This window comes from Crotalus tigris, unplaced genomic scaffold, assembly GCF_016545835.1.
Source record: "Crotalus tigris isolate CLP2741 ecotype Arizona unplaced genomic scaffold, ASM1654583v1 scf7180000017871.4482833, whole genome shotgun sequence".
Taxonomy (NCBI): Eukaryota; Metazoa; Chordata; class Lepidosauria; order Squamata; family Viperidae; genus Crotalus; species Crotalus tigris.
In genome coordinates, this window is record NW_024096690.1 from 1,600,135 (window position 1) to 1,611,131 (window position 10,997).

General features: G+C 36.9%; 2 protein-coding genes across 6 annotated transcripts in view; one reads left to right on the forward strand and one right to left on the reverse strand.

Annotated features, from left to right (window-relative positions):
• The window catches only part of NGLY1 (N-glycanase 1), a 33,640-nt gene extending 32,739 nt beyond the window's left edge, over nucleotides 1-901 (reverse strand). Inside the window, 1 exon segment of the mRNA XM_039343700.1 lies at nucleotides 628-901. Coding sequence (XP_039199634.1) covers nucleotides 628-755 — 128 coding nt within the window. The 5' untranslated portion in view covers nucleotides 756-901.
• OXSM (3-oxoacyl-ACP synthase, mitochondrial) lies at nucleotides 515-6,037 on the forward strand. Of its 5 annotated transcripts, none has more exons than XM_039343696.1 (3): nucleotides 515-648; nucleotides 2,853-3,860; nucleotides 5,330-6,037. In XM_039343696.1, the coding sequence occupies exons 2-3, from the start codon at nucleotides 2,878-2,880 to the stop codon at nucleotides 5,730-5,732; spliced, it is 1,386 nt and encodes a 461-aa protein (XP_039199630.1). In that variant the 5' UTR covers nucleotides 515-648; nucleotides 2,853-2,877; the 3' UTR covers nucleotides 5,733-6,037. The 5 variants fall into 5 exon arrangements, with proteins under 5 accessions (XP_039199630.1, XP_039199629.1, XP_039199628.1 ...); XM_039343695.1 differs by lacking the exon at nucleotides 515-648 and adding an exon at nucleotides 824-962; XM_039343694.1 differs by lacking the exon at nucleotides 515-648 and adding an exon at nucleotides 1,004-1,380.
• The last annotated feature ends 4,960 nt before the right edge of the window (nucleotides 6,038-10,997 follow it).

Consider the following 10,997-nt stretch of genomic DNA (forward strand, 5'->3'; position numbering starts at 1 on the left):
CCTGCTGCATTGGCGATCAATTTAATTTCTAAACAACAAGGGAGCTGCCCCAAACACCCAGAGGTATATTATTCCAATCTTATCCTATAATTTTGTGCTGATCTTTGAATATGCTGGTAATAAGTGTTTCAGATAGCTGCATTTCTTGCCTGCTTTTCCATTATGATATTACAGCTCCCAAGTCAGCTTTATATGCTTAATTTTTAAAATGAATTCTATTGCAACTCCAATTATATTAAATCACTTTGCTTTTTAATCTGAAACACAAACATTATTTTGTGGAGGGAATATGCACTCTGCATATACAGACAAACTACTAATGATCCAGCAGTGCTGTACCGTATACAATGCAAATCTTAATGGTGACTTATTTCTCCTTAAACAGGTGCAGGAGAAACAGTTCAATTTGCAATTGATCAACCACAAAACAGGAAATTGCGCAACTGAACAATTCCTTTCTCAACTAGTAACCCGCCCGCGAAACTGAAAACAATTGTTATGCCCACGATCCATAAGATTTTTGTTGTTGTTTTGTTTTAATATATACCCAAGGAAGTCCCAACCCGACGGCCTTCGCGGAAAAAACGTCGTCACCTCCTGTTTGGCGGACCCGTCACTCCTTCTCACCTGAAGATATTACCCGCGTAGGTAAGTAGCAACCCCGAGGCCTCCAAAAACGTTTCTCTAGAATTCTAGGAGAGGCCGCTTAGTGCTCGCGAGAGCACTGACGTGGTAGATTCCACTACTGCCACCATCCCATTGCAATGGCATTTGCCTACTATTAGTCGTCACCAGAGGGAGAAAAGAAACTTCCTTTTTGAGGCGCGCCCGCCCGCACTCAATTCTAAATCTTGCTGCCTGAGATTACCATGCGTCTAAATGGGGCGCCGACTATGGTGAATCAGAAAGGGATGGCAATGACGCCTTCATTCGTGAGACAGGACTGCTTCCCCGTCCCAGTGGTGAGCATGCGCAGAAGCTACATTGTCACCCCCCCCATCACCCCCACCCAGCCTGCTGGACTTATCGAACCTTACGCGTCGGAAGTGGTTTCTTGAAGATTTGCAGTCGCTGCGCTACAGAAATCCGAGCTACCAAATGGCATTGACAGCAAAATAACCCTTCTTTGTTGTCAATTACTGTAATAGATATGGTAACCCTCTAGCGCTTTCAAGCAAATTATTTTTGGTAATGCTAGTGTTTTATGTCTGCCTGATATGTGTTGCAGAATCCAGGCAATAATTAGAAGATAAGAAAACTCTCCTGTAATCTAGTGCTCATCCAGTTTTTGCAATTCCGATTTGGCAGTTTTAATCAAAAAAGCAACATGGATCTTATCCTCCTTGTTCTCATTTTTCTTTTAAGAAAATAAGAAAAATGGTAAGGGAAATCAAGATGTTTTATAAATAGAAAACACTATCACCTGCATCCCTTTGATGAATGAAGACAAGGCAGTTATGAATTGCACCATAACAAGTCTCAACTGGATGCATCTGCACTGTAATTCTAAGCATGAATATTAATATTAATATAAAATGATAAATGATTTGTATTTTTATTTTTCTGTAAAGTTAAATCCTATTTACCTTTATGGGAGTTATTTCCTAAATCTGAAACATTGTATATCAGTTGAAAGTGAAACTTGAAAGGTCTGTCAAATTTATTATGGCTTAGCTCATTAATACAGTAAATCTGTTGCTCATGCAGTTGAATTTTGGTGATCTGGAATTAAAATCTGTCTACATTTTATTACCAATTACGCTGAGATCCAAATAGCCTCTTGCAGTAATAAGTGTTATATGCTGAAGAGGAGACTTCTGTTTCTTAAAGAGTAGCATCATATTACAGATATGCTGTAGTCAGTGAGAAGACCTCTGAAAACAGGTTATGTGTTATATGAGCACGTTAAACACAAATAACATAGAATAATAAGGTTGGAAGGGATCTTGGGTTTCTTAGTCCAAACCCGTTCTCAAGCTGGAGACCTAAACCATTTCGGACAATAAAAAGTCTTTATGGACATATTTCAGCCCTTTACTCCTGAATCAATTCATGGCTATTGTTCCCTCAAAGAGAGGAAACAGAAAGCTTAAGAGCCAATTGGGCTAAACTTCAGAGAATTATATAGTGCAAATCAGGGATATGAACAGAATTACTTATTATGAAGTTGACAACTGCAACATGTTTTTGAGATTGTTGCTGACCATCCATACCGTTTTCATTGCACCAATATCCTTCCTTTTTCTGGGACTTTTAAAAAAATTTCTGAGTCTGTTTTCCAGTCTTGATAATCTTTGATGATGTCCCATAGAATCACTAATCAAGCCTGACACTGTTTGCTTCCAAGCTAAAATGTATTACAGTATATATAACAAAACTATGGCGTAGTTATTTTTCAGATTATTTTATTTATTTTTGTGAAAAGAATAAAATCCCAAAGTTTTGTTCTACTTCTAAAATTTTACAAGAAAGATAAAATAATAATTAAACTTTTAAAGTTTGAGCTGAAAATTTCCATGCATATATTTTTGAGTTTAATACATTGATTGGATGCATTGAATTTAGTATGATCAAAGAGCCATTTCTTGAAAATTTATGAATAATTTGACTCTGAAATATACAAAACTTTTTATGAGAAAATCTTTACCTCTGTTGTCAAATTGCAATCATAAATTTTTCAATTAGGCTTGAAAATTAGAATGTAGAAACCATTTATTTCATTTTACTTAAATGTACACTATCATATGTTGCATGTTTGATAGATTAATACTTTTTTTACTGTTATAAGAAATGTAAACTTTACCCCTAGTGAAAGCTTGTAAATAATAATTTTATTTTCCTCTTCTCCATAGGAATAAACTTTGAGGTAATACAGTGATGATTCTCCAGCACTTGAGAACTGTATTCAGAGCTATAAGCCTCTGCCTTCCAAGTTCACAAGTACAGCAGTATCTAGATATCAATAAAAAATGTCTGAATACTAGGTTAGTTCACAGTCAAAGAAGGGTTGTTGTCACAGGTATAGGATTAGTATGTCCTCTTGGTGTTGGAACCCAGTTGGTTTGGAATAATCTTCTCCAAGGAAATTGTGGGATTGTTGCCCTTAAAGGGGAAGAATATGCTTCTGTTCCTTGTAAAGTTGCTGCTTGCGTGCCAAAAGGGGTTGATGAAGGTCAGTTCCATGGAGAAAATTTTATAACAAAATCAGACAGCAAAGCTGTGTCTTCTGCCACCATCATGGCCATAGGTGCTGCTGATCTAGCATTAAAAGATTCTGGTTGGTCTCCGCAATCTGACCAGGATAGTTTGAAAGCTGGTGTGGCTATAGGAATGGGAATGGTTCCACTGGAAGATATCTATGATACAGCTTTGACATTCAAAACAAAAGGCTACAACAAAGTCAGCCCTTTTTTTGTTCCAAAGATTTTGATCAATATGGCAGCAGGTCATATTAGTATCAAACATCAATTGAAAGGACCAAATCATGCTGTGTCCACTGCTTGTACCACTGGAGCACATGCCATCGGAGACTCTTTTCGATTTATAGCTCATGGTGATGCTGATATGATGTTGGCGGGAGGAACAGAAGCTTGTATTAGCCCATTGGCTCTGGCCGGATTTGCCAGAGCTCGGGCTCTGAGCACTAGCTTTAACTCAAACCCTCAAAAAGCTTGTTGTCCATTCCATCCACTAAGAGAAGGATTTGTCATGGGAGAAGGTGCCGCAGTTTTGGTTTTGGAAGAATACGTGCATGCTATTCAGAGAGGAGTCAAACCATATGCAGAAATTTTAGGCTATGGATTGTCAGCTGATGCCTGCCACATTACAGCACCTGATCCAAATGGAGATGGAGCTTTAAGGTAACAACTATTATCATAAATCATTGATATAATTTCCTAATATAGGAATGGCTTTCTTTTGGCTGATCAGAGGTCTTTTATATGGGAGCATTAACTAGCTAATTGAGAAATCTGTTTGCTAACAAAGTGATACCAGATATGTGTATGTGTGTGTGTGTGTGCATATATATGTGTCTCCATGTGTGAAGAACCTGCTGGCAAAGAGAATGGTGCACTGCCATGGTCAGTGAGCAGATACTGTGACTTGCTATTTACTCTATAAACAAAGTTACATTGTTGGGTTAGCCTTGGCTGCCATTTAACAGTCATTTGAACTAATCACCAATGCATTCATTTTATTTGCTCAATGACAAATTCTGGTGACCACCCATATTCCCAAGATAAAGCCAGATATGACAGGGATATCTTCTTTTAAAGTGACTTCCTTTAAAATTATGTAAGTAGTACACTAGTAGAGAAGCCTTTTTTGTGGTCACACTCTGATTGAAAAAAATGTTTCTCCATATAAAAGTTAGGTTGGCATTAGTACGTTTATTACAAAGATGTCTTTTCATTTTCATTTGTTTTTTATGGTTGATGAATGGAATATTTTTATTCCTTTATTTGCCTGCTTCTTGGGCTTTATATTACTGCCTCATTTACACTGTCTAAGTTTTTAGTTACATTTTCAAATATATTATTATTCAAAATAATAGTTTCATTTTTAAAAAGGAATTGAGAAACAGCTGATCCAGTGTACTAGTTGTTAGCTTAATACCTGTTTTTCATAATTTGGTGAAAGAAAGTGTGAAATAGAGCTTTTATTTAGAAAGGATGTGAAACTGATATAGTTTTGGATAATGCCATTTGAAATAGTATTGTGATTATTGGAGATAATCATGGGACAATCATGCTATCTCGTTGTAAATAAGGAAATAATGATGAATTATGTGGTACCTACATAGGGGTTAGATCTGATGAATTCTGTTCCATAAAATGTTAAACTAATTTGCCTTACCCATTCTTAAAATAATGATGTTTCCCCATTATGTAAAAAAGACTACATTTACAGCTATTAATTGATTCTGCTTGTTCAGCTCCATGATACATAACAGTTAAGAAGTGACATAGCATTTGATGAAATATTTTGCCAACTAGCACAACTGAAGGTTCAAAATAATTAAATTTATCAGCTCACTAGAACTTAATTTTCTAGTTTAATCAACCTGGCAATACATACTAAAATTATAGTATAGAAGAAAAAGAATGTATATTCATGTCTTAAAGAATTCAACATTTAATTGTGAAGTTCTTCATACTTCTTGGTTTAGGTGAGCATCTCCTCAGTGCAGGATTGCAATAGATGAGATTCCAGAAAAGCTCATTTATATACATGACATTTTATATCCTTCCAGTGTTGCATGTTTTCTTATTTTCAGGCACATAAATGGATATTTGATAAAGCTAATTTCTTCCTTTTTGTTCCAAAGGTGCATGTCTGCAGCAATCAAAGATTCTGGAATTTCTCCTGAAGATATAACATATATCAATGCTCATGCTACCTCGACTCCACTAGGAGACGCTGCAGAGAATCAAGCTATCAAAGACCTTTTTAAAGGTCATGCCTATGCCCTTGCAGTCTCCTCAACTAAAGGAGCAACAGGTCATCTCTTGGGTGCTGCAGGTGCTATTGAGGCAGCTTTTACTGCTTTAGCTTGTTATCATGGAATTTTGCCACCTACTTTAAATCTGGATCGGACAGAGCTACCATTTGATCTCAATTATGTTCCACTAGTACCACAAGAATGGAAAAGTAAACAGCGGCTTATTGCTCTCAGTAATTCCTTTGGTTTTGGTGGAACTAATGCATCATTGTGTTTTGCTAATATTTAAGCTTATAATCTGTATATGTAAATACATGCTCCCGCCTCCATTTACCTACCTACCAAATATATGTATATATGTAAATCATTTGTCTATTTTTTTTAATTCACATTATTTTTACCAGTGCTTGCTTGTTCTTTAGAATGCTTTATTTCAGTTGAATTTCTGAGGACTGGAATCTCTTCATTAAAAGGATGCGAAAAGTTTTAAATTCAGAACATTTTGAATTCGTAATACCCCATGGGGTTGAAACAGTTGTTTAAAATTTGAAGTGAGTGAATACCTATTCTGAATAAAAAAGGACTTCCGGGTTATTATATCCCATTTTTATTTTGCTTTGAAATGTTAGTCACACAAAGTCATGTATATAGGATAGGTGGCCAAGTAAAATTTATTAAATAAGTATGTCCCGAATTTCTTTAATCTAGTTTCTGTGCCACATTTATGCACACTAAACAGAAAGATAGGTTAGGCAAGGGTGCTCCTCCATTTTTTAAATTCCCACTCTTTTGTCTACTTCCTATTCCCTTCCATTATATAATATTTCGGAGGTAATTATTTTGTTCCTTTATTTGAGTAGATGAATGAGTGGTTGGTTCTGTGAAAAGCCCTGGAATTTGCTTTTCCAAGCAAACAAATTTAACGAAATTAAAACTTTTAAATACTTCCATTTGCTAAATATCAACATTTGGTGTGTTATCTATAATAGATAGTTTCATATTATAAAATATCTTAGCAACCCAACTTCATAATAAGGGTAAAAGGAAATTTTTTAAACAAGTGTAATATTGAAAATGCAGATGTCATGTGTCTGACTAATGAAACACTTCAAAGAACTTTCAGGCATGGTTTAACCTAAAAAGTCTTTATTAGTTTAGAGTCAGCACGGCATGGAGAATGCCAAGATCTGAATTTCCCTTCCTTTGCACATAACATTCCAGGCATTTCCCCTCCCCTATTTTGGGGTCATGATTCACATCTTCCAATTAACCTGGAGGGCAAAGATTTACTTCCATTCTCTTCCCCGGGCTTTTTTCTCCTCTCTTATTCTCATCTGAATTAACTCTAGAAGTACCAGACAGTTCTGCATATTTTGTCAAAGCAAGAATATTCAATATTAGCAGCATTGACAGCAGTGATAGAAACATATATCCATTAAATGTAAAATAATTTGAAATATTTAGTTTAAACAACAATAATAATATCTAGCATCCAAACTAATACAAAAAGTTAAAGATTGTATATTTTTATATTGCCATCTCTGAAAATAGCATTATTTGGTACACTTCACTACAGTTTATATCCAACTAAAGACACAAGTGGTGAAAATTTTTAACAAAAAACATTCTGCCTACCAACCATCTGACCCATGTTTCCATTTCTTCAATAGATCAAATATAGATAGCAATCCATTTAAATAATTTTAAGGTACACATTTAAAATTGGGGAAGATATTAGATTAATGTGTTGTCACCTAAATCAAATCCCACATCTTCAATCTCTAGAGTGAAATGTATGATATTGCAGAAAATAATTTCTAAGTGTGTAAAACTAAATAGCTGGGTTAAAAAGAGTTCTTGTGTACATAGGGCTACTATATAGTCTATTGACTGGCACTAGATTTAGTTACAGCAAATTAAGGCAGAAGCTGCCCATTCTCTTTTGTTTCAGAAGCAGATTTAAATGTTTATTAAGCTTGATGCATCTGCTCTAAAAGCCTATGACAACCTTTGTATCTCTTTTTTTTAATGTGCCTTTGTCCCTCTTTTTTTTAATATGCCTTTGACTCAGTTTTTAATGTGCCTTTGACTCAGTTTTTCACTCCTGATGAGTGTTTGGTCTTACCCCTGAAGTTTCTTGGCAAGGATTTCAAAAATGGTTTCTATTGCCTTCTCTTAGGGCTAAGAAAGAATAATTGGCCCAAGGTCACCCAGCTCACTTGGTACCTAACAAGGGAACAAACTCCTGGATTCTGGCCCTGTGCCTTATTCATTACATCAGACTGGAACTCAGATATTAAAATCTTCTAATAATTGAATTCTTTTCATCAGATAGCACAAGGAAAATGCTTGATAAGTATCTCAGAAATAAAATAAATCAAGGGAAACCATGCAAAGAATATAAATGACAAACCATTAAAAACCCCAATAAAACCCAAATCAAGGCCCTTATGAAAATATTACTGTCCTCATATTGATTATATACCCACATCAGAGGTCCAGTGAATTAACATCCTGGCCCCTAGGCCTGGGAACAGCCAGGTCTTCATATTTGGGGGTGGGAGGACAAAATGAGGGATCCAGTGGGGCAGGAGACAGTCTAAAGAATCATATGACATATATTTATATTTACCGTATGGAGTTTTTGAATTTGACTTGATAGCCTATTGTAAATATACAGCATTAAAAGATACATAACAGCTGTGATCAGCAAGCCCTGGACATTCTATATTATATCAGTTGTGGCTTCTGGATCATTTTTAGAGGCAGTCCAGTGTAGAGTGCATTACAGTAATATAAGCAAGTAGTGATAAGAGTAAGCAACTGTGTTTTTCTTGGCATTTGATCTGGGTTTGTTTCTACCCATACAGTCATCGTGGTCTTCAGGACTTAGGACTTCCACAACATGTACAACTCAGCCCTGGTTAACAATGTATAGAGCGGTGGTTCTCAACCTTTTTAATGCTGCGACCCCCAATTGGTCGTAAGTCGAGGACTACCCAACTGGTAGTAAATCGAGGACTACCCAACCGGTCGTAAGTCGAGGACTTTCCCTGCCCGGGAGTCCCGCGCATGCGTGGTGCTGCCCCCTGCGCTGGCCGAGGCGTAGCTGGAAAGCAGGAGAGATGACGCAGGCCGACCACCAGCTGAGCCACCAGCTGGCCCAGCCCAAGGGAGGTAAGGCACCTGCCAGGCCCCACGCACGCCAGCAACCCTCCCTGCGCCCGCCGGCCTCCCACCTCCCACCCCTGGCCCTCTTTTACTTACATTTTTAGTAGTTGCTCAGCAGGGAGGGGTGGAAATTTCCAGACAGCTCGCCTTCGCTGCAGACAACTTGCAGCACCGTTTGCAGAATGGGACTTTTGGCGGGCTCAGCAGGGCAGAGACAGCCTGGACAATTCCTATTGGCTTTTGAAAGCCAATAGAATTAGACTCTATTCAAGAGAGTCTATTCTATTGGCTTTCAAAAGCCAATAGAATAAAAGGGAGTAACACAGCTAAGGAAAAGGGGAAAAAATGGCGGACTGCGTTGTTTGGCGACCCCTGTGAAATGGTCATTCGACCCCAAATGGGATCCCGACCCACAGGTTGAGAACCGCTTGTATAGAAGAATATTCAGCAAATTGATGATATTTTCATCCCAAACTGATGGTATCTCTCTCTCAGAAGCCTCATAAAGATGTTAAGTAGGTAGTTTGAAGCATCACACACTAGAGTACTCACCTGTCCAAGTTTTTTTTTCTAATTCTGACTAGAAACTACTTCTAAGGTAGGAGTGGAACTTAGAACCATTCCAAAACAGTACTTATAATTTTCAGCCCCATTTGCAGCCCCAGGTTTTTGCAAGTTGCTCTAACTGATGGTGTCAAAAACTGCTAAGAATTCTAAAGGATTAAGAAGGGTACAGTGCCATACCAAAGTGATTAATGCTGTTTCTTCTAAAGATAAGCCACCCTATTTTCCCCTCAACCTTTTCCCAGAAAGAAAAGTTGGAGACAGGGCAATAGTTATCCAGTGTAGCTGGATCAAGAGATGATTTCTTCATCTCATCCTCTCTTAAAGAAATATCTGTCGTCTCTTGGATCCAGTTCACACCCCTTCACCAATCTAAAGTATCCAGAAGGGATAGGGATCCAGCTTATAATAGTAGCACTTATACAATAGAGAACTTTGTTTGTTTGATAGTTTGCTTGATCACATGATTTCAGTTAACACTGATATTACTGTGATGGTCATATACAGATACTTATATCCTGCCTTTATTATTCCCTGAAAAATTTCCTAAATGTTTACCAATTTTTTCCCATTGTTTTCTCTTCAATATATTCTATAAATTCTATAAATGTAAATGTTATTATAAATTCTAAATATTAATATGACTTGGCTTGAAACATATCTAAATATCCAGAGCACTTAGGCCAACATATTTTTTCCTAGAATTTACTTGCTGATTTTCTACATAATATACAAGCCAGGCTACAGCCAGTATAAGCCATATAGTAGTAAATAACAAGTTATGGTATGTTACAAAAGAATTTAGATCAGTGGTGGGATTCAACCAGTTTGCACCACTTGGCAGAACCGCTAGCTAATTTTTTGTTGCCCAGGCCCAAAATGGACTTCCAGAAGTGGCATCCACATAGAAAACCGGTTGTTCACATATTTGAATCCCACCACTGGTTCAGATAACTATATTTATTGAAATGTTTTTTATGAATGAGAAATAATATACATAGTGATTATCTGCATAAGAGGGAAAGTAACAACTGAATTCTATAAATGTTATTTTCAGTGCACAAAACAGATTAATAATTCTTGGCAAGTAATATGATAAAAGACCATTCCAACTTTTCTAAGAATTGTAATTAATTGTTGGAAAAAATCTATTTTCTACTAAAAGTCAGAAAATAATAAAAAATGTATCAGTATTACTTGGATACTATAATATTCCTGAGAGGCAAAATAATGGCAGCCAAAATGTAGGGATAAAGATCCCAAGTACCTCCTATATTAAAGTTAATACCATTCCATTCAATATTTAATTTCCTATAGATCCTTTCATGTCACCTTGAATCCTGTTTGGCTGGGGATTCCAAAACTTCAGAGCAGGTTTCAAATGTTGAGGGAGATTTGTAGTAGGTAGGATCCCAGAAAAGATTATTTTTATACATGGAATATACAATATATTTGAATCTGACCAGGAATACCAAGAATTCTAAAAGTTTTTTTTACTATATGAGCAACTCTGACTTTATTATAAATATATGACTTTACTATATATCAGAGGTCTCCAACCTTTTGGGCACCAGGGACTGGTTACGTGGAGAGAGGTTTCTATAGACCAGAGGAGACGTGGTTTTGTGTGCTGCCTGCATCCTGTGGATGGGGCTTTCCTTGTTTGTGCAGACCAGTTGCTGACATGCCGCGGCCCGGTACTGGTCGATGGACCGGGGGTTGGGGGCCCTGCTATATATGACTTTACTATATAAGCAGTCCTGACAATATACTGTTGGAATCTACCCAGATTAAACAGTAATAAAATGGCATTGAGAAG